At 38.0% G+C, this 24,502-nt stretch overlaps 1 protein-coding gene across 9 annotated transcripts in view; it reads left to right on the forward strand.

Annotated features, from left to right (window-relative positions):
* RYR2 (ryanodine receptor 2) overlaps positions 1 to 24,502 on the forward strand; it is a 469,316-nt gene that overhangs the window by 155,932 nt on the left and 288,882 nt on the right. For 5 of the 9 annotated variants that reach the window (XM_068939250.1, XM_068939252.1, XM_068939253.1 and 2 more), the window contains 2 exons: positions 11,235 to 11,255; positions 19,081 to 19,095. The exons of 3 other annotated variants lie outside the window; for them this stretch is intronic. In XM_068939250.1, coding sequence (XP_068795351.1) covers positions 11,235 to 11,255; positions 19,081 to 19,095 — 36 coding nt within the window. The remainder of the gene's footprint in view (positions 1 to 11,234; positions 11,256 to 19,080; positions 19,096 to 24,502) is intronic. One more of the 9 variants, XM_068939251.1, reaches the window with a different exon arrangement.

Below are 24,502 nucleotides of genomic sequence, written 5' to 3' on the forward strand. Positions count from 1 at the left end.
CACTGCTTTAAAAGAGCCTCTGTTTTAGACTTGGTCATATATATTTAGTGTTTTTCCTTGGTTCCCCTCACCAAAAATGATTTTAAAAAGCTGGAAAATATATGAAGATGTTTGTTCAGGTTCTCTGGATATTTTGATTTTTAATTTGAAATGGAGATGGGTGCTGAATTCTCAGATTTCTTTTGCTGCGTGATATTTCCAGTTCTAGGAAAACATCTACATCAGTGTGTAAAGGTTTTCTGATAGTGCAATTTTTTCCATTTTTGTGACAGCTTTTCTAGCATCTGCTTTTAAGATTATCAGACTGACTTAGAAATATTAATAAATTTAGCTATGCCATTGTCCTCTGATACAGGATGGTATATCTGCTTTAGAAATGGAGATACTAACACTGAGGTCAGTTCAGTTAGCTGAGCGTGGTTGTCCCACAGAGACTCCAAACTGAAGTGTCTCTGAAAGCAGAAAAATCTGGGCAGCCTGTGTTATTTTAGCTTTTCATTCCTGTCAGGGCTGGTAGGGTGGTTTCTGAGTTGCGATTTCTTGCTTCAAATGCCTTCGCAGAGCACTAGTGCGAACGCAACGGTGCGGGCAGGGAGAGGTGCTCCCCAGCGTCGTGGGAAACAGGCCCTACAGGCTCCACCAGGGAAGTAGGCCAGCAGGGGGTGGAAAGGGACACTGGAAGACGATTCTGTCTTAGGCGATTCTGATTTTCTCTTGAAGCATATTCCCACTGTTGGTAATTTGCTGATGTGGAGCCATTTGAGAGATTTCTGCCATTTTGCTGTGTAGTCCTGTCGCAGCTGCTTCCTGCACGTGGCTGGGGGAGCAGCACCTTTTAGCACATGGGTGATACAAATGCAAGTGCATTTGCTTTGGCCTGTGCTTGTCTTCTAAATGAATTGGAGGGTCCTGAGGGCCTCAGTCAAGGAGAACTTAGTACTCTCAGCAGCATGTTAGCTATGAACAGGAAGAGAATTTGTAAAGAGAAGGAGAAAAAACGATTTTTGGCACAGCAAGTGAAATACATGAAAAAGGACAGACAATAGGAGAGATCAGGGCAAAAAAAGCCAGTCGTCTCTGACTGTGCTAGAGCCTGGTGTATCAGGAGCCAGAGAGGTCTGGGCCATCTGCTGGCCTGCGAGGCAGAAGGAAGCACAGCGGAGGAAGAAAAGCTGTTACCTGACGCTCTGGAGGGGTTGCATTGCGCTAACACTAGCAGCTTCGGTTCTCGTTCTTGAATCTCCTTTGAAACAGTTCTTTGTATGCTTGCTAAATGTGAGTGGTACCTCCCTGTGCTTTAGACCTAATTCATTTAGGTTATCAAGTCCTGTACTGTTGCTTTTGGTGTGATTTTTGTCCGAAATATGTAAAGCTAATCCGCTCATTTGACTCGGTGCTCTATTGCTACATTTGCTGTATTCAGACTTGATGTTACACAGACTTACCATAGTGTTTCTCCACTGAGAAGAGTCTATAGGAAGCATCTTACATGCTATTCCTGTAGGGAGTATGAGACTGCAGTGTTTTTCATGACTCCCTGAGAAATATTGGAAGAAGCTGTAAAATAGAAAATAGCACGTTATTAGAGAACTGAGACCTTTGTGTGGAAATAGCTGCTAAAACAGAGACGTGCTGTGTTTCAGTAGTGCACACACTCTTCAGCTTTTCTTTCTATGTAGCTCAGATCTCTGCACCTACCCAGCTTGCCTACTCGATACTCAACTCATGAATACAGTGGTGTAGGTTGAGAGTAGAAAGAGTGCATATGATTGACTTTCTGATCAAATTTCTCCTTGAAATCATTGTGACTTGCCTATTTTTTTCCAGCAAAATCCCAGTCGTTTTTATAGGTGATTTAAACCAAGTCAGAAAAATGCTGAAAACAGTAGACGAAATAACAGCTTATCGCATGGATCCCTTTGGGATATTTAATAGCTCAAGCAAAGGATTAATGTAATAAACTGACTTGGTGCTATTCACAGTAGAAGGGTGATCAGTTCTGCTTGATTCATTTTATCAGTGAAGCAGAAAGATTCTGTTATGTGCTAAAATGCTTAGGAAAGCATTTCAGAGGGGTTTTTTTCCCCCTAGCATTGATTTTCTTATTCAGAATGTCTTTTACCGCATTCCACTTTGAAATATTTTGTAGTTAGGAAAGTGTTCAGAGGCTTCACATGTAACGTGGAGTTCAAACCTCCTGAGGAGTTAGAGGCTGCAAATACAGCCAGCGTTTTGAGTACTGTACAGTAGGAAACATTTCCTAAATTCCTTCTCTCATGCTGCTTCTTAGCGTATTTAAAGCTCATAATAATCTTTTCTTATAAATTTAATGAAGGAGACTTTCAGCCCTTTTCCTTCTTAACTCTGAGTGGATTTTTCCTTGGAAGGAGCTTCCTGAAAATGAGGCCAGGAGAGTGGTGATTAAAAGGAGTGATATACAGCATTCACTTTCTGTAAGTGAATACTAAAGTATACGAGTGTGTAAATGCTTAGCTAAAAGTTCAGTTTGTCATGCAGCCTGGTATAACCAAATTCTGTTGCCCCTATGCATAGTTTAGCAGATTTTCAGTATATACTGATTGATTATCTTCCTAATATAAACCTGACACCGATATGACAAAAAATTTCATGGCACAGCAGTGACAGATATGTATCTGTTTCTTCTGCATTGGATTCAATTTTTTCTATTTTCATTTAATCTTTTTTTGTAGTTTCTTTTGATAGCCTTTGTTTTGTTTCCTTCATTTATGCCGTTATTTTTGATCTGATCCATACTTCTCTACAGCTGCGAGATGGATCATACATTGTTATCTGATCACTGTTATTGACAAATGATCTAACCTTTTGAGCAGAACTGAATGATCAGTATCCTGGCTAGTTACTGACCTAAAAACCCGAAGTTTACTTTTTTTCTATTAGCAACATTAATTCCAGAATGTCCTTGTTTTACTTGAGATGTCACAGTCTCTCCTTTTTATCAGACCTGAATACCATTATATGTAGAAAAGCGCAGAAATAAAGACTGAACTCATTCCTGGAAATAAAGAGAAGATAGTCATGAAACTAGTATGTCCATTAACTTTTAGTAGAAAGTCTCAGTTATAATGTAGTAGAATATTGGTATTAATGCTAAGAATTTTTCAGATTTGCACATTCATAAATCCATGCCAGACCTCGTTAACAGAATGTAAACATTAAATTGCATGCATTATGCATGAATTTTAAACTAAACTGTTCCTTTAACATGAAGAATTTTAATTTCACAACCTCTATGCCGGTGCTTGACAACTTCATTTCTCAGGAAGCTGTATTTTGTGGATACCCATCAGTTAGGGCAGACTTCCAGCTAAATTGCATCATGAGCTTATTAACTCCCATCTAATCATCCAGTCACGGCCAATTAATCAGGTCTCCTGGTGCCTTGTCTTAATTAAACCTGTTTTCCATGCCACTGAGCAGCAAACTATTGTCTGATTTTATGTGAGAGGTAGCCTTTGCTCAAGGGGAAAAAATACAGCCTTCTTTCCCTGGTAAGAAAGGCCTTGTCTGCAGGAACCATCACAGGCTAGTGTTTTGTGTGTGTGGTTCTGGTTGTGTTTAAGAGATCAGGAAAACTTGTGTGTTTCCTGCACAGAGCTAAATAGTTTTCCTGTGCTGCAGGGAAGGGATGGAGGCAAATTGGGACAGGAATGTAACTGTAGCTGGTGGATTTTTGAGCATTCAGATTGTCCACCCATCTCCACCTGTGGAGCTCTGGCTTCATTAATTACTTGGTATTAGTAAGTAGCAAGATAATACAGAAAGCTGGCAGCTTTTTATTTTCTCAGCATGGAGTGGGGGAAAGTAATTTCATCCCTCATGAAAATGGAAAAAGGTAAGCATCCTTATTTCTTCTAGTAAGCGTTTTGTGTGTTAATGAATAAGCCAAATTTATCAAGGTGCTTCCTTAAAAAAAATCTTACGCCTGATAATTTAAGCTTTGTGATTTACAGTGCAGTAGTCTAGTTATTAAAAAGCTGACAGCACTTACTGTAAATATTATGGGCTGGAAATGTTTTGAAGTTTCCTAGCAGAACCCTCACATCTTATAAGACCACAAACGAACCAGAGATATTGGCTCTTCTTATTTCCTAGGACTGATCTGAATGTATTTCCTCTTTTGACAAGCTATAGGTGCAGTAAGGTAAGAATTATTTTTTAATCAAGCTTTGGAAAAACGTCCCTACCACAGAGTCTTATTTCTATAGTTAGGGGTGTTTTTGTTAGCCTAAGGGTTGTCTGCAGGTGCCAGGCATAACTCACTAAGTAAGTAACAAAGCATTGCAATAATGATTTTCTTCAGCTATTCTTTGAACGGAGTGGTGTGTCATGAAGAGCGACAGAGCCGCTATGTTCAGCGACCAGTGCTTGCGCATCCTTATTGCCAGATTTGCCCCTCTCAACTTTGAACATGCTTATCCCCAGTGCTTCTTACTGAAAATAAAGGAGAGAAATGAGTGGAGATGAAAGCATTTCATGCAGTGCAGGGCTTTGTATCATGCATATGGACAAGCCAGTTATCAGTGGAAAGCTTATGAAAAGATAAGGTAATTTAGTGGTTTAGTCTACTTAAAATCATGACTCCTCTCAGGGAAAAAAAAAAAAAAGTGCAAACCTTTTGCAGATGAAAAATACTGTCATTATCTCCTCAGTGCACCTTATTAGCATCAGATATTTATATCTTGCATAGCATCAGGCCATTTCAAGTAAGGCACAAAAAGAACAAGACTTGGCTTTGATCAACTGCACTTTGATCAAGTAAAAGTACTGGAACAATTCAAGAAATGCAGGAAGAGTGTTTTTGCATTCTGGATGCCAAAAACCTCGGGGAAGGAAAGAACAAGAATCAAAACATTATCATCTATTCCAACCCACAGAAGGGTAACTAGCTAGTATTTCTAGCCTGGAACATGGGGCCTTCTTCTGAGTGTGCCGTAGTTGGAACATTTGTATGAGAAAGTATGCAACAAAAGCAGACATTTTTATCATCCTCTGACAAGTTTCCTATTTTTGATGCAGATGGCAGGCCTTTTTGTAGCCTAACCATAGCCAGTGGATCTCTAATGTGCTCAAAGTGTCCTTTGAGGGATATAAAGGGGAATAAAAACTGACTTTGTGGGAAAGGGAAATTCAGTTACCTCTTCACAGTTAACTTTGCTGATCAAGCTGGCACACAGAGAAGGAACTAAACTAAATAGCCACAAAGGTGTACAGCTCTTGGAGTCTCTTGAAGACAGAAAGAAATCTTCTCCAAGGGAAGACAGTCCTAGGCTAGGAGAGAAGGTACATCATCAATTACCTTGTTGAATCTTGAAAGCAGGAAATGAAGGTGGCTATGAAGATAATCAAGGGTCATAACAGAAAAAAAAAAACAGTTTTATTTAGAATCTTTGGGGTAATTTTTGCCTTGCAAAAATGTATACTTTGTTGTTCCTAGAGTTCAATTCTAGTGATTGTCATCTTACTTATGTAATTAATTAGAGAGTTTTAGACAGAGGTTTTGTTGTATATTCTCAGTTTCCTCAGCTGAGAAATGGGAAAAAAGAAATCTGTGAGTGTTTTTTTTTTGTCTTCCTCCTAATAAGATTTCCCTGTTTCAGTTCAGAAAATGAGTATAAACATAGAGGAGGATTCAACATGCACCAGCTGGAATGTGTGGCTTCATTGAGATTTCAGGTTGCAATCTCATCTGTGGATCATGACAGTGCATCTTGCAGTTTTCATGAATAATTGTAGAGTGTGTGATGAGCCATCTCCAGGTGAGAAAAATTCTCCTATTCTGTTTGGAACAAAGTTCCCTATTTTTTTTGTATGCCATTCCAGCAGATTGAAAGAAAACGGACCATACAAGCCAGAGTTAAGAATGGTAGGGTGTTTTCACAGTTTTAAGTCACTTACTTGTCAGCTTTGTGCACTGCTAATTAATGTTGCTGTATTAGTGGACAGTCAGTGCAGTCCTCTGTGAGCTTACTGCTTACTGCAGTATTTAGAAAGTGAGTTTGTGAATGACCTCTCCTGATGGCGGCAAGGCCCCTGTTCTGTCTCCTCTTTATGTCTCTCTGTCTTGTTAATGGCTCCTTGAGACAATACAAAAAGGGGGTAATATAGAACTACAGTACTGATGTTTTAACTGGCTCTTGTGTCTGGTTAATGTAGTGCTGGATATCTAGAGCTCACAGAAAAATTTATTGGAATAACAGTCGTCCATCTCAGATTCAATACATTTGAAATGACCTCTTGGCTCAGAAGACTGTAGCTCTGCATTTGCTGACTTCTCTTCAGAGATATGCAGGATCCCTCTCTGAAATTTCTGGTTTAATGTTACAGGAAATGATTAAATGAGTTCATGGACGGCTGCTTTGTGCACTTACTACTTTCCTTAAAATTTCATGTAAGACTCTATAGTGGTGTTCTCATCTGATTCAAAAAGAGAAATTATTCTGTAATTCTAAATGCTGATTTTGATCTTTTCCTTGGATATCAGAGTACAATCCTTCATCCTTGATTTTGCTCTTTATAGCACTCCCTGTACTCCTTAGGCATACACACATATGGCCCCTCTACCATTGTAATATCCATAAAGCACTACTCTCTAGCTTATGAGGTGTCGTATTTTCTGCCCATCAAAGTAGCTATATTGATGGCTACTGGATAACAGTAGGCAGTGAAATCTTTTGTTTTGAAGTTGGTAGCTTTCTATAAAAGGACCGGTTACTGTAGTATGTGTAGCCCTCAATCACTAAACAAATCCTAGAGACATTATATCACAGAATCAGAGAGTGGTTGAGGTTGGAAGGGACCTCTGGAGATCATCTAGTCCAACCCCCCTGCTCAAGCAGGGTCCTCTAGAGCATATTTCCCAGGATCGCATCCAGATGGGTTTTGAGTATCTCCAGCAAAGGAGACTCCACAACCTCTCTGGGCAACCTGTTCCAGTGATTCAGTCACCCTCACAGGGAAGAAGTTTTTCCTCAGGTTCAGATGGAACTTCCTGTGGTTCAGTTTCTGCCCATTGCCTCTTGTCCTGTCGCTGGGCACCCCGGAGAAGAGGCTGGCCCCATCCTCTTGACACCCTCCCTTCACATACTTGTACACACTGATGAGATCGCCTCTCAGTCTTCTCCAGACTGAACAGGCCCAGCTCTCTCCGCCTTTCTGCAGAGGAGAGATGCTCCAGTCCCCTCATCATCTTTGTAGCCCTCCGCTGGACTGTCTCCAGTAGTGGCATGTCTCTTGTAGTGGGGAGCCCAGAAGTGGACACAGTACTCCAGGTGAGGCCTCGCCAGGGCTGAGGAGAGGGGCAGGATCACCTCCCTCGACCTGCTGGCAACGCTCTGCCTAACGCAGCCCAGGATCCCATTGGCCTTCTTGGCCACAAGGGCACACTGCTGGCTCATGTTTAACTTGTTGTCCACCAGCACTCCCAGGTCCTTCTTGGCAGAGCTGTTTTCCAGCAGGTCAACCCCCAGCCTGTACTGGTGCGTGGGATTATTTCTCCCTAGGTGCAGGACCCTGCACTTGCCTTTGTGGAACTTTGTGAGGTTCCTCTCCGCCCAGCTCTCCAGCCTGTCCAGGTCCCTCTGAATGGCAGCACAGTCTTCTGGTGTGTCAGCCACTCCTCCCAGTTTAGTATCAACAGCAAACGGTGCACTCTGTGCCTTCCTCCAGGTGATTGATGAGTATATTGAACAAGACTGGACCCAGGACTGACCCTTGGGGGACACCACTAGCTATATTCTTCAGTCTTTTCATAACTCTGATGTTCTCATGGCAAGATAGTAATTTCCTGTATTCAGAACTGTGAAATGCCAATAAATCCACTAAATTTTAATATATAATCTTAGCAAGTGTCATTTTCTTTTCTTTTGGGAAAGTCCTTTGAGTACTCAGATACATTGCAGAAGAAATGTTTCTAAGTAGCATGCTGCATTTGAGCTGTGTGTGTTTTAAGATGGACTCTGCTTCTTTTACTGGAGGATTTATTGTAAAAATAGTCTTTTGGTATAAAGATAAAGAGAAAAAATAGCCTAAACTTATCTTAGCATTTTCTTATTTCAAACAGTATGATCTTAGAGATCAGGAAAGACGATGATTCAGAAGGGCAGTTACTGAATTCCGAAGATTTGGATATATTGTCACTAGGCAGAAATTACCGTGTTTTTTAAAATAAATGATTGTATCATTCCTTCAGACCATGGTTAACATAATTGCGATTGAGAGAAAATTTCTTATTGTGTAAGATACCTCAGTGAGAGGGAAGTTCAGGAAGTGGCTGTCACCCCCTTCCGTTCCCCCAACCTTTTTTGAAATTTCAGCCTTCTTAGACTAGTTGGAAGATCTGTGCCTCATAGTAAGTTAGCAACTCAGCAAAGCCAAAGTGGAGTCATTTACAGTGGGAACAGGTCCAACTCCAAAGGCTATTAGCCTCTCCAGAGACAGAGGTGACAAAATGTGATTTGGTTGAAGGCAAGGTTAGATGTCTTTTTTTTGCATGGATTAATGATTAATGCATCAACGAGAAAAGGAGCTTTGAATAATAGTGTTTCCCAAATGAGGATGTGTACTGGGAGAAGAGGTCCCCATCGATTTTAGTCTGTTAACTCCATCTTTGGTCTGCCTTATCAGTGAGAATCACTTGCATGTTATCTGAATATCTGGTTAGATCTAATATAATCATTAGGTAGGCATATCCATTGCTTCTTTTCATGTCTGTTCACGTGAACTTTACAGCTATTTAATCTGCATTTAATCTAATTGCCTCTGAGTTCTTTTATTTGCTTTTAAATTAACCATATCTATATTAACAGGGATTTCAGGGCAAGTAAATATCTTATGAAGTCATGCTTATGGCTTTTTGCCTCCCCAAATGGGATACTAAATATCTAATGGGAGTAAAAGCTAACCCCAGCTTATCTCCACAGGCAAGTTTTAGAACTTGGGAGAATGTGGCCTGAAGGGAGGAAATGTCTTCTCATGACTACAGTTGCCTGGAAAAGCTGCTCTGCTCTAGCTCACAGGTGGCTAGATGAAAGGGATCCGCGCCTGATACAGGAAGATACTGAAGGGGCACATAACAGAAGGGCTATAGGAAGTGGCTGTAGTTAAAAATACAGCAATTTATTACAGTGTGCTTTATATTAAATGAAAAATTGTGTGCTTTGAGAAGTAGATCTTTTCAGATGTATTTGTAATCTTTCCTGTACGATCATCGTGACTGCAGGATCTGACAACTTTAGATGCACAATTAAGAGTGATTGCCCCCATAGACTAGTGAATAAAAGTGCCTGTGGCGCATGCAAAAGCCTGTTATTTAATGATTATATAAACATAGATTTAGTGTGTTCAGTTTGTAAAAACTTGGTTAATGCTGCCTTTGACTCATGAAACTAGCTACTGTCCATTAAAATAAATTAAACTTGATAGACAATTCAGCAATTGCAAGTCAATTGATTATGTGATGATGTACATTGAGGGGATTTTTTTCCAAAATCAGTTCTGGCTGCCTGAGTCACTTGAATTTTTTTGAATTTTGGGAGAGGAAGAGAGCTTCTCAAAGCGAGACAACAAAGAATGGATTAAATGAGCTCTTTTTAGCATCGATACACAGTTGACTTGCACTGCATTATTAATACATAAACAATTTTAGCAAAACAAAAGGTTATCAAAATCAAGCTAAGAAATGAAAGACTTGCACATGATTCAAACTTGGCTATTTCTTCCTTCTTTTTTTAAGTCGTCATATTGTTGACTTCAAACCATTACCTGCTTTTCTAATATATTTCCATCTTTTTACATCTTTTCATTCTTATATTGCATTTATTTTAAAGCACTAGGGGCTTTGGTAGAAAGGATTTCTCTAGCAGCAGTTGGTGACAAAACTCACAGTGAAGTTTATAAGGAAAATGAGAGCCAAATCACAGAATTTCTCTGATAAATCTGAATGTAGTCCAAATCTCTGAAGGCAGGTAGGAATCTTGTCAAGTTAAACAAATGCTTATAAGTTTATATTCTTATAAGCAAAAACAAATGCTTATAAGATTATAGGGGACACGTCAGATGGTATTTTCTAACCTTTATGGACTAGCAGCAATGTAGATGTAGCAATATTGAAAACACAAAAGTCGTTTTAATAGAAATGAATACATAAGAATAAACGAGAAAATTTAGTTTGAATAAAACGATAGATGAAACCTAAGTCTTTGAACGTGGCCTTTTATTGTGAGAATTTCACAAGTAAGCTGGAATCCAAACACTACTCTTTTTGAAAATTGCTTATGGTTTGCACTGCACTATCATCTGAAATTATTACTAAGCTTTTATTTGGCATCTGCTAATAAAACATCAGTGTGTACCTGTAGGAAAAAACACAGAAGGCTTGATAAGATGCAGTGTTTCTGGTGCTGAGGTTAAAGATGAATCCATGTCAGATGGAGTAGCATTGGTGCCAAATAACTTTTTCATAGCTGGTGCCACACTAGCTTTTAAAATAACTGAAACGTGTTCTAGTTGATGCTTTTTATCCTTCCTGAGAGCATAGGATTGTCCAAAGACTTTTTAGAGAGAGTAATTCAAACTCAGTTTCCCTAATGAACCTTGAAACCGTGTTGCTAATATAAAACCTTAAGCTTATGGCTGGTTTGTTATCATTCCCCTAAGGAAAGAGAATTAGGTTTTGGAGTTCTGTTCTCCTCTGTTCTTATGCAAGGTACGTGCTCATGCTGCAGGTAGTGAAGTCTGGGTTTGGCAGCTACCCTCTCATTTTAGATTTCAGGCTTTTAGCATTCAGTAAAAGGACAAACCTTGAACAGCAGCCACTAAAACTTTTCAGGTGAAAAACATTCACTTGTAACAGAGCTTTACGCCAGAGAGAACAGAGAAATGTTTTGTGTGCAGTTGTGTGCTGTACTTTTTGACAGATTGGTACAGAATGTGGAATTAATTCAGCATTAGTCTTCTCTTGTTGTTTATTTATGTTGATATTTAGATAGACGTCTTTCAGAATTTGAAGTGCTTCTCATAAAGTGAGAAAAAGTGAGCTATTGGCTTTTGAAAGAGGAGATGCCAGGAGAGAATGGCTTCTTCTCGTTCCTGTACAATAGATTTCCTAAAATATGAAACATTAACTTCAAAATATACTCTGAAATGCTCTATTAGAAGAAAGAGATTTACTGATTTCTTGCTTTTTCTTTCTACAGCTAGTTGATGTGGAAAAATGGGTATGTGATTCTGTCTTTTATTCACTTGATCCCAGATGTTTCATGTTGCCACTTAGTCTAATTTGTCTGTTTTTATACCCTCTGTCTTCATGACCTTTCCACCTGCATGGCTCAAAAGGAGAGGCAAATAACATTGTTTTGTAAGATCTGGTCATTCCCGAGTTTATGTCACACCAAATTTCACACTGCTGTGACGACTTTTATCTCTCCTGATTTGATCTTAGAATTGCGTAATACACAGTTGTGATTATTGCCTGTTAATTTTGAGTTATCTCTCCTGATTTGATCTTAGAATTGTGTAATACACAGTTGTGATTATTGCCTGTTAATTTTGAGCCTTGCTGTCTAATGTTATAACGCCATTCTGTAACCCTCCTTGTCTTTTCCAGCTAGACATTGTAATCCTGAAGTGCATGGCAATAAGATAATTAATACCAATAAATAATGTGTGATGCTTTATCTAGCTACAAGTTTATATATATACTTAATGATGGAGAACAGCTGCTACAGAATAAAAAAAAAAATTCATAGATCTAAGCCAATAGAAATTCAAAGCGCATCAATTTCTGCTAAATGTGTTTAAGCCCCAGAAAATTGTTAAGGCCTTTCCTACTGTCTGTGCATACCATGCTATCCTCCTTCTTCGTCTGTATTGGGAACTGAGATGAGTATTTATGTGGGGGGTGTGTGTGTACACAGATATATATGTATAACTCCCCTATATGACACATATATGCATATGTTTTTCTCTAAAATAGTATCTAACAAACATCAGTATATGTATGTTAGTGGTCATAAAAGTGTTGTACAAATGTTTATTCACATGGAAAAAGTTAGAAGCCTGCCTGAAAATTTGGATCATAGACCTCCTTGATTCCTTAGTATTTAATTTGACCTGTATATATTCAGGAAGCAACTGTTGCATTCTTTGGTATATGGCAAATAACATAAGCTACAGCACTGGTCTCCCTTTATTTCAGCTAGGCTTTATGGAAGCTTAATCTGTGATTAAGAGTTCTGTGTAATAGTGACTCAAGTTATAAATTGATTAAGACCCCTGTAGGTAAATACAGTGTTTAAAGCGGGTGGCTTAGACTTTTCAACATACCTTCTACTCATGTATCCCCAATTATTTATATCATGTGATTAATATCTATAAAATCCTTATCATATTTCATAGCAATTAACTGATGAGTAACTGTAGGTAAGTGTTAATTTTAGGTAATTGTGTCAATATATCAGAATTATTATTCATATTCTGTGAATCTGACATTTTGACAATTGGTGAATTGTCTGTATGGATCGGTTTGGGATGTTTTTTAAACCATAATGATAGTCAATTTTTCTGGAAGAAGAAAAAGTGAGAGGGGTTGGTTTTAAGTCTTTAGATTCTGTGGGTTTTATTCCTGGATTACAAGATTAATGATTATCAGCCTTGTACAAAATCACATTGCTGTTTGTCTGCTATAAAGAGAAAAACAGCAGAAACAAAACAAGCTCTTCAGGGGAAAAAAGAAAAAAAGGAGGTGCAATAGTACACAGGCATCTGGCCTCATACTTCATGAAGCATAAAAGAATGAGCCAGACGTGTATTCGTTTACACCCTGGTATGGCCTGCCTTTTGACTAAAGTAATCACAGAGTGTTCTTGGGAAATACAGCATTATCTGAATAAATAGAAGTCAGATCTGCCTTTTTAATTTGGAATTTTCAAGAAAATTGTACCTCAGGCTGCTTATTCATTATTTAATAACATCAGCATCTTATGCTTTGGAAAGATTGCTTCACTGGAGGTGGCCCTTCAACCGTTTTAAAATGAAACATTTATCATGAAAGCCAAATTGGAATGATTCTTCCTGAGTTAGATCAGCTGAAGGGGACTTTTCTTAGTGGACCAGGTCTGTAATCCAGACAGCTTCCTGTCTGATGGGGAGGGAGTGGGTGCTGGCTTTGTATCAAACATGAACCCCAGGTTGCCCTGTAAAGCGCTCTTAGCCCCCTCCGTGATTCTGCAGTCTTGCTAGAGGAGTTAATAAGGACTGAGGATGTACATATTAATCCAGCATGCGTTAAAGGAACGTACTGCCTGATAGTTGAATTTGAAAAGCACAGTTATTGAGCTGACTTGCTTGACTTTCCACAAAAAATGGATTTGCACACACCTGGTCAGCATGAAGAGGCAATTGTGAAAGGAGCTCCTTCTCGTCTGTCAACTAACTGCTGGATACTTTTTCAAAGCCGTCGATTTCTGTGTGGCTCTTCAGTGTCACCGGATTATGCATCTGAGAATTTGGGCTCAAGTTTGTATGGAAGCGCAAACATAAATCATGATGTCAGTATATCTTTTACTGATTTCTTCAGGCTTTGAATGAGGCTTACTGACTTAGTCTAGAATATTGGCTAAGCAGAAGTTTAAGCGCTTTTTTGGACTTGGACCTATGTTTCTGCCAAATACTGTTTCTATCATTGCTTTCTGATGTGCTGAGAACATCTTGCAAAACAGAAAAATTAATTGAAGTAAAGGTTACCTTTATCATTCTGGTCATTTCATATTTGAAAATTGCTTTTAGTGAAACTAGCAAAGGAGAAAGAAGACATTTGATGCAATTGATAGTTGCAAGACACTGATTATACCCTATTTACAGTAAAAATAGCAGTAATGAAAGAATCAGAATTTGGAAAATGCTTAGTGAAGGGATTCCTCTCATCCTGCCTTTCATTTTTTCTCTTTTATTACAATTACGAAATTAGTGAAATACTTTTAAAATATCTTTGTTGCTGTGAATTCCCACATCCGTTCTTTCTGGCAGGAAATTGGTATTGGTTTGTAATATTTAAGAAGTGTGCAGATTTTCAAAGATGGGTGCATATGCTTTCAGGGCTTGAGTTTTAAAGGACTTCTGTTCTCATAAAAGCACCTGAATATTGTGACTTGACTTTCATAAGAAATACTTAGCACTGTAACAGAATTTGCTGTTAGGAATAGGAAATTTCTAGGGCTTTCTAGGCCTACAAAGTTGCCTACTTGTGAGATGTTGGATGCTGAAATATTTTTGAAATTTTGGCCCTAGACCATCATGAATGATTGTTTTCAAGACAGATTATTTTGAAGAGCTTTCCCCCAGAAGATTTTATAGAGGAAACCAACTATATTTTTCTTAGATTTAAAATGCTGAGGGACCAGAGTTTCCCCTCACACAGGCAAACAACAAAGCTGTGTTAACTATAACACTGTAGGGTTGTCTGTAACATTTAAATAAACAGGTGAAACTCTTCTGCTGAAAGTAATAGTTAAAACTTTTCCTCTTTCCCTCAAATAATTATGTTTCTGTTAGCTCAGTTTTATGCCACTAATAAAACTATTTTTCAGTTTCTTTGCAAAAGAGAAACTTGCAGAGCAAGAGGAGAGAACAGCCTTCTGACACTTGTCAGAGTAATTACAGTTTCTTGACAGTGGCTTGAGAAGAAGAGAACAAATTCTGTCTTTGAGGACAATTTGGACCTGATGAATATGGCAAGAACTTCTAAGTAGATTCTGACTAGAGGAAGCAAGTTAGGGTTATTGTGGAGGAGTGCGTGAGCAGCAAAACAAAGCTTCATCAGAGGGAAATGGTGGCTGCAGTATGTCTTGAATACCATTTGAAATAACTCATTGCATATTTAGGCTTTATAATTTGTGTGATTTTTTTTCCCAATCCTTAAATGATTCATCTAAGGACTTGAACATTTTTTGAGAATTTTTTTTGTTCACAGTAAGTTCGCTCACCTAACTGCAGATTTGTTTTTATCATATTGCTGTGGGAAAATATGCTTATTGCACACCAATATTTATCTCCTGCCCTAAATAAATTTCATTCAAACTGTGAATATGACAAAGAGCACTCAGGTTACTCAATATAGGCAGTAATATCAGTAATACTACCAAGAGCCACTCAATTATCCTCTGTACAGCTCTTATGGGAAATTTAGAATGGGGAGGAGATAGCCCTGTATGAAAGTTAAAATGAACAGTCATAGTGAAACGTGTGGAATATTGAAGTACTTTTTAAAATGCCACAACTGCTGCTATAGTTTCAGCCATGTCTGCACTTCCATCCTTAATGTATTGTATAGTGTAGCAGATGTTTACTGAAGCTCAAGTCTAACTCATACCGTAAAGATAAAGTAATACACACATTTTCTAAATACACTGCTTCTTTCCAGACAGAATCTGTGTGGGGATCTCACTGAAACTTATTTTAATAGAGTAACAGGATTCCTAATTATTTACTAGAATTCCCTTGGTATTTCTCCTTCAGTCTATATTATAGATATGAAAATTTCAAGCTGTGGTCTGTGTATCAATACTAATTATTGTGGACTGCAGAAAACTGTCTGCTTTTCAGTTTTCCTTTTTTCCATGCTAATGTCCTGATTAGGTTAGATTAAAGACTTTTATGTTTCTATGTAAGCAGATTTCTACAGGCGTATGTCAAGAACTAACCTCTAAATTAAAAGGCTTTCAAAAAAGATAATCTTGGCAACTTTGCTATCACAAATTCCAAATAAAGTAGTATTAGGTTACTCTTTTCATCTAGCCAGAGAGCCCAAGAATTAAGGAAAAATTGGGATAAAAGGTGCATGTTTGAGCAATCATAATAGTGCTAACAAAATGCTGTGCAAGGAGCCAAATGATGTTACAGCCCCATCCTAGCGATAAAATGCTGTCTTTAATGCAGTCAGTCATTAAACATACATTAATTGCAGCAGGATAGGATTTAACACAGAGGCTTAATAAATCAGAAGTCCAGCTATCACCTTGCTCCTTGCTTTTAAGTGTTCAACAGAGAGCCTACAGTGGGTTCTTGAATTTCAGTGTCTAAGACAATCTTGGTGTTTTGTACTTAGTAACTGATCGGCTTTTCAGATATTGAAGGTGGTTTAGGCATTTCCACCAAGGACAATGCAGGTTTAGCAAATTATTTAGACTCCTAATATAGTCAAGAAGAAGAATCAGACGTTTCTGGTGTGTAATTTATCCCATCCTAAAGTAAGTGTCAGCTTAGTAAATCAGATGAATCACACTCTAGAAATGCCTGTGTCTCTTTATTGACTGTAAAGTAGGCTTGCACAACAGCTCAAAAGTACACAGGGCAGATAAATCTCCATTCTCAATAACTCTAAGACCAAGCTTATTTTAAAGGTATTTTTACACTGGATATTGCATACATCTATATAATTTGTAATCATGTGTAGAAGGTAGCGTTTCATAAATACATACAGCCAAATTCTGCTGTCAGCACTGCTGCTCCACTGATGGACTAGGAGCTCTTTGTATAATGAAAAACAACATCTCATCACAATTTGATCCTTTCTTTCACTTTTAGCTGTGAGTAGTTATTAAATAATGCACTTCTTGTAGTTAGTGACCACATCAGTCTGCATTTGGTATCACTTTAATACTTTAGTATCTATCAGTAAACAGTAGCTTTCAGGAACAACATGAAAAGAAATTTCAAATTACAGGTCTGTTCTGCCTGTTTAATTTTCAAATATACATTTTGAATTGGTAATCTTAGTCCAGGAGCCTGTGCGCACTGCTGCTCCGAGGCACAGAGAGCAAACATGAAGGAATAGAAAGCTGTTCTCTCTGCACAGGCCGGGCTGGAGAAGTGGCTCGTCCAACAGCCTGCTTGCCTACCTGAAGTGCCTAGTTTCTGTTGTTTTGTTTTAGAGGTTTAAAAAAATAGCTCTTTTTCCCATACCTGAAAGTTAACTTTGGGCAAGTGAGCATTCCCCTGTAGCTACGAAGAGATTTGATCTAAAAACACTTAAGTTTCTCATAGAAGGGAGCGACAGAAGTGCCCGGAGACCTCTAACCTGGTCTGCTGGCCAGTAGCAGGCAGCCGAGCCCCAGCAGTTCTTGGTGGGGAACTTCTCAACCTTGACCCGAGTTTTCACTGGGGCACTCTTGTGGCCATGACTTGCGTGTTGATTTTATAAGAAGAAAGAGCTTTGAGGGTGTTCCTTCTCCGGGCAGTTTTTGAAGTAGCAGGTGGAAGTATGGGTGCCCAGGTGTGTGCAGAGTTCCCTCACTGTGCTCTCCTGGGGCTTCTAGTCCGAGGGGCCTGCCCGCGGCATGTGCTCTCTCCAGGAAATGCACATAATCTTCCTCAAAATTACACAGGAACCAGCGTAACTCTAAAGAACACAGTATGACAGAGACGGACGAATGCAAATTGTTTCATCTGTTGCAGCCCATTTAATATGTCAAGAGAAGAGAATGAATTGGTCAATCTGGGTTTCCAAAAAAATCCAGCAGAAGAAGCTGCTGGGTAATTCTAGTAATCAGGGGAAACAATAATGTAATCACATTAATTTGAAGCTAGCTAAGAGATTGCAAACAAGCAGTTAAAATAAATGATCAGTAAGAGAACCAGAAGGTTGTGCAGAAGGACTGGTGTTTAAGGTACTTGTAAAATGAATAAGCAGTGAAGTTTTACAGTTCTTGGGTAGAACAGGATTTCATAGGTGAATTGCAGCTAGAAGAGGGCTGAAGTTTTGATGGATTTAATCTCCTTGATGAGTGGACAGAGTGTTAGCAAATGAAATTTGATGCTGATAAGTCTAGGAAAGGTTACGTTAGTTTGAATTAATCATGTAATTAACTGACTTCTATGTTAGTGAATTTACACACTGCTGTGGACAACTCAGCAAAGACTTCTGGCAAAATGTTGGAATTATGAGAAATGTGGTGTATAATAACAACAAAATGTAATCATTCTGCTAATCTGTACATGTATTTTAAATACTCACTTTATGAAACAGAGATGGCAAGGGTGCTTGATGCTCAGTTTTGCTCAATTTGTTTCCGCATATCTAGCTACCAAATAGACCTAGAAGACTTTCCAGGAGAGAATTCTTTGGATGTTTTGAGATCATTAGGTCATAACTTTTTTTTTAATCTAGAACAAGATAGGCATCTTTCAGAACAGATACTATTTTCTTGACTGCTGAATAGCTTCTCTTGTGAAGGCATGCATGAAATGAAAGCACCCAGTCTTACTTGGAAGCTCTTCAGTTAGGTAGACTCTCTTTGCGTGTGGGATAGAGATTTGCTGCCAAACATCAGGTCCTAAGCTTCAGATTTTGAGATACCAAAACAAGAACTGATGAGATCAAAAGAGGAGAATGCATCCATAGGACGCTTAGAAAAACAAACAAGCAAACAAAAAACCGTTTACTGTTTATAACATAATATATAGCTCTCCTTTTGCTTTTAAGGAGCTGTATGAAAGCTAACTTTTTTAGAATTTCCATAATTCTCTGATATCAGTCGCATGGCACTAAAATTTTTTTGAATCACTGCATGTAATAGTAGTATCATTTTCCATTTTCTTAATTTATTGTGCATTTACATATTGAAAGTTACTACAGTATTGGTGTTGCTCTCTAACACTGCACTTTGAATGCAGGACTTGTGTTAACTTACAAATTCTCTGCAGAGCGAGTTATAATTGCTCAGGCTTGGTAGCTCTTCTACCTGTACTGTGTCTTACCTTTACAGGATGATAAGTGTTTAATGTGATATATTATTTAAAGTATTAACTTGAGAAAATTATTGTATAAATAAATGATGAAGCATTGTTCTGAGCAGCTGTTTTGCTTTCTAGCACATACTATAATTATCTGCTAATTGCAATGATAAATGCTCCTTTCAAATGTGGTTTGTAGTTCTTTGTATCCCACTCACTATTTCAGAGAAAACAAATCCTCTTTTTAAGCATCTGAAAGCAAATATTCATTTCACATTTTCTCTTTTTTCCCCCCCTCTCATGGCTCTACAGAAATTTATGATGAAGGTAAGCAAGTTAAACATTTAGTATTATACTTTGTACGAATTCTTAGTCTTTCCCTTAATTTATTATTTTTCTTTATTTCTAACATCAGCATCAAACTTTCCTTCATTAAATTGCACATTCTGAATTTTGTAGAAATCTAGATTTAGAAACCACAGTGTCTTTGACTTGGTCTGGGGTTACAGTTTTATTTAGATCATGGAGGACCCGAGCAGGCACCTTTGTCTATCGTGAGAGGGATTCCACAGAACCAAAAGGTGAACTTTTAACAGAGGCAGAGAACTCTACTGCACTATTTTAAGGCAGTTATTCATCAGTTGTCTAAAGCAATGTAAAACTTCCTTAGTGCTGCTAACATATATATTTTAAGGATTTTTAACAGATAGTGTTGTTTGATTCCTTTATAGCTTTATTTTCTCCATTTATTACTTCTACTCATTATTTTTTGTTGCTTCTGTTTTTACTCTGGGCAACTTGAAATTGAAATTCTCAATTAATCCTCATCCCTTCAGTGAGAATGTAACATTATTTGGTACACGGGAACTCTTGAGACAATGCACAAATAGCAAATGTCCCAGTAAAACATTTGGGCGTTTTGTAAAGCGGGGACAAGACACTGTTTCTTCTGTAGCAAAAACACTGTTGTGATTGTGTGGTGTCTTAGTGGGGATGAGCGGGGAACCTTTGTGTTGGGTGGCACTGACACTTCACCGCCCCGGGTCAGTAAGCATGCTTCTGGCGCTACAGGAGCTCTGCTTCTCAGCACCCTTTTTTAAGACTATGAGCAAGCACTTGGTGAACCTCCAAGCACTTTGGAAAGCTGACATTTAGAATAGCTGGCTATGATTTAGCCAAGATGTGTTGATTCTTCCATTTTCTATTTATTGGTGTCTGTTCCCAGTTTACCTTCTAAAATGATTTGTTCACAGATTTTTGTCCCCAAAGAATTTGCTCTTCTAAGGTATAGTCTTGCTTATTTCATTGTCACTATCCCAGAGGGAGGAATTCTGGGCTAGATAAGCAGTGTTATTTTAAGGACAGATTTTAATGATGTCAGAAGAATTTTCTCAACGTGACTCCTCTGCTGATCCATCTCTTCCTCCCACTTGGCTATCTGTCTTTTTCTTTATCTGCAAGTTTCTTCCTCAAGTGACGCGGATGATTCACATTCCTGGTATCATATGGCAACAGAAAAAGCTTCTCCATGGTCCTTAACCCATGAAAGATGCCTGCCTCTTCCACTTACTTAGCTCTAAAACAATCAGGAAGATTTTTACTAATTTCTTCCATCTCCTCCACAGAGAAAAAGGAGGAGTGGGGAGGAAGAGAAATCATATCTAGGCTGGGGAGAAATCGATAGATTTTATCCTCTTGGACTTTTTTTTTTTTTCCAAATTGCTGTAAGTGCTTGAAAATAGGAGTTTATAATGGAAGTACTGCCTCAGCCATAAATATAAACATTTGTTTTACATAGATGACTGGAAGCAGATGATCAATATTCTTATTTATTGTGGATTTATTTTCACTACTTACTGCATCTGCTTTTCACTGCTCCTCATAGCTGGGGAAGTGGAATGTAAATGTAATTTTGGAAATATTAATCAAGAGGTCAATCTGATGTGCTTCTAATTATATGGCTGTTTTTGCTACCTTCTCACAGACCAATATAGTCAAAATTAAGATCATTTAGCATTGTGCTGGCATAGATGTTTGTCATCATTACCAATGATTTCAGTCTTTTTAGTATAAGTTGTAAAATATCTCTATGTTCTAAACTGAATGACATGCTCATAATTTTTATTAGCCAGCTGATTTAGTCAGGTTCAGATTTTAATATTATTTTTATATAAAGTTTGATTACACACTGTACTGTAATGTTTAAAGCAAAACAACCTTGGGAAACCTATGATTTAGCTAAACTCCCTTTTCTGTTCTTTATTTTGGCGTTACTAGGAGCTAAACGGCTGTCCATGCATCCATGCCAATGAAAGACTTTTTTTTCCCCGAGAATGGTTATTATTATCTAAGAAGGAATACCAGTACAGTCGTCAATCACACAACTCTCTAAAGGGAATACCTATATTTTTAGTTTTATACTTATTTTATGCTTACTATTTTGTATGGAATTCCATGAATATAAATAGCATGACTAAATAGTGATTGAAAAATAAAGTATAAAGACTACAATGCTGTAAAGCATATGTAATGCCTCAGTGGGTTCCTCTTCCAGTTTGATATTCCGTTGTAACATGATATGGGCTACAGTGAAACAAACGGAGAAATTGTTTTAGACTGTTTTGAACTTACCCTTTAGTGTTGCTGTTTGGTGTGAGAGGTGTGAAGGAGTGTAATACTACTATGAGGCATGTCAGTGACTCAATTTACTTTGCATCTTAGATTCTAAAGAAGCAGACGTTAGGGGTTTGGTGCCAGACACTAGAAATGGTGGCCCAAAAGCACATTAATCACAGAAAGGTCTCATGAGATTTTTTCGTTTTTCAAAGAAGAACTTAAGACCATGGCAGCTGGATGCTGTTACTTCGGAAAAGTTTCTCTCTCTCTCTCTCTCTCTCTCTCTCTCTCTCTCTCTCTCTCTCTCTCTCTCTCTTTTTTTTTTTTGGTCAAGATTTTTTAAAAACAGATATTTTTATAAGCAGGAAGAAGATGTAAAACTCTATGGCTCACACTCTGCAGCTTTGTTTGCAGTCATTTCTGCTTGTGGCATTTTCAAGTTCTCTGATGTTGCTGGAGATGCAATTTCCTAGCATTGCTATTCCAAGTGTGAATTATTTAGTTTGCCTGACTAATCTTGTCTCACAAGTCTCCTAGCGCTATTCCAGGGTTATTTCACAAGCTCTGCAGTGACTCGGCCTATTTTTATGCATTCTGGCTTCAGTTTTCCAGGCTCTTTGGCCAGCGTTCATCCCACAAAACTGAAATGCCTGATTTAAAACCGCAGATATCCTAAGTTCCCTATGTAACAAAAAAGGAGAATTGCGGGGTATCATCAAAGGATGACTCAGATGTTAGGTGGATTGAATTAACTGTCCAGAGTGCTTTTTTATTGAGTATTTAGGTGCATCTGGCAAAATTAAGTCTTCATGTTTTGTCATCAAGAAATTCTCTTAGCTATCCAGAAGCTGCTACTGATTGTGCTTATGTCAAAAGAGAGGGAGCCGGCCTGTTGTTTTCAGGCTGGCTCTTGCCTAGAATTAGAGAAAAGCTCGTCAGTCATTTGAAGCTGAGTTCAATGTGAAAAAAGTTAGAGAGAGACTCATAAAATCATGGAGAATGAGAGATCTTGGAGAACACTTATCCATGATGCTAATTCTAGTCAACTTGTAGGATTGCATTTTCACTGCTGTTTTTTAGATAAATACTGTCCTCCATCAGCATTGGTCTGCAACAGATTAAAAGATTGCATATTAATAGTGGAATGAATAGTTTTTACGTTATCATGGGCTGTATCGTCTGTCTTTGCTTTAGAATTGCATCTTAAAAAAAAAAAAAAACTGAAGCATTGAGGCTGGCTCTTCTCGTCTGTTGTTCAAGAAAGTTCACAGTAGTAACTGGTAACAATCCTAGCCATAATACTGTAATCTACCTGTGTTCTTACAGTATTTCTAGTCTACAGAATTAAAATATCTTCAAATTTGTCTTCTATGTCTGTACTAGAACAGTTCACGTTCTACTAAAGCAAGTGCTTACTCAGCCTACCTGCCCCAATCAAAGGTGATAAGGATACAGTTTACAAACAGGCTCATAATGATTCATTCAAACACGATCACTTGAAAGCTTTCAAAATCTAAATTTATTCCAAAGGCTTTCACTACTTTTCTTTATATCTTGTAGATTACTAAATGGCAGCCTTTAATTGGCTTAAATCCAGGATACTTTAGAAAAATATGTTTCTCACTGTGTACTTGTAGTTTTCTTTCTCAAGAACCAGTTCAGGCTAAATACTTTTATTAGTCTGCTACTTTAAACAGTTTTATCTGCACCCAGCAAAGAGAAGTTGAAGCCAACTGCTTCACAACTCTTGTCTTAAGAGTAATGTCGGTTTCTGATGGAGGAGCAACTTAGTCCAAGGCCTAAATGTACTTTTACTCTGAATGAATAGCAGTTGATTTTTTTTTTTCCCCAGCGAATGCCTGTGATCAGACCCACCTTTCATGTTTGATTTCTCCTGTTCATGGATCAATATACAGTTTCAGAATGTAATGGCGGCTCAGGAATGGAAAATTTGACAGCCCAAGGTGGTTTATAGCTGGTGAAGGAAGTTTGAGGAGCTTCCATGAATTGTGAGTGCAGTTGCTCAGGGGGGATCTCCTGCTGGTGTGGTGGTGCTGGTCTGCAGTTTAAAAGCCTTCAAAGCAGGTGGTTGTCAGACATTCTCTGTCTGACTATATGCTTCTGCTTGGGCCTCTGAGGTAAGTATTTAGGTTTAGAGACAGGATATTTTTGCGTTATATGATTTTTATAAATGTTTCTTGGAAATAAACTACGTAGCTTCAGGAACCTTCATGACCACTGACTTGATGGAGGAAATAATACTTTTGTATTGATATTTGCAGGTATTTTTATGGAAGTAAAGGTGTCCTCTGTTCGACATGCTATTGTCTCCATAAGCATCTGTCCTTACAATAAGATGGCTGGAATAGGTAGAAATGATTAGCTCTTCCCCTCATCTGTACTTGTCAGGTTGACTTTTAAAAATAAAAGTCAGCAAGATTTTTATGTTTAAATTTCAAGTTGATATGTTTGAAACTACTACTCTATTTTTATGTGTTGCAATTTTAAACTGCTGTTAGCATTCTAAGTTTGTGACAAGAATAAATTGTGGCGTTGATTGTCCAATGTACTTGGGAAATACTGTGTTAACTTAGGCTTTGTTTGAGAAAGTTGCTTCATTTTAATAAGGTGAGAGTACTCAGTGTTTTAAAGAACGTTGTTTGTAATTCAGCGTACGTAAGATATTTTAATGGCTACTTCATATTTCAAACTGTGTCTTCATTTTGTAGTATTTGCTTTGGAAGGTATTTCTGAAGGAAATAAGTATGGAAATAGTAAATAATAAGATAAGGAACATACAGCTACTTCTTTTACTGCATAACTGCTCTCATATGCAATAAATTTTCAGTGCCATGAGAATTGTTACCTAATGTTTGTAGTTTTTTAGAAAGCTATTTAGAGCAGTATTCAGTGGGGTCAAATTCCATCTAGACCCATGTTTTTAGTGTTTCCTTGGACTTGGTGTAGGGCACAGCGAAAATGTTAGGCTCAAACTGGTTGTGATTAGGTTGTCTGAATCTAAGCACTACTATAAATTATATGGATTACATATTTGAAAGCTTTCCTGCTGACGTCATGCAACTTATTATTTCATTTGGTTTTTAACTCCATCGAAACT

This window comes from Struthio camelus, chromosome 3 (genome assembly GCF_040807025.1).
Source record: "Struthio camelus isolate bStrCam1 chromosome 3, bStrCam1.hap1, whole genome shotgun sequence".
Lineage (NCBI taxonomy): Eukaryota > Metazoa > Chordata > Aves > Struthioniformes > Struthionidae > Struthio > Struthio camelus.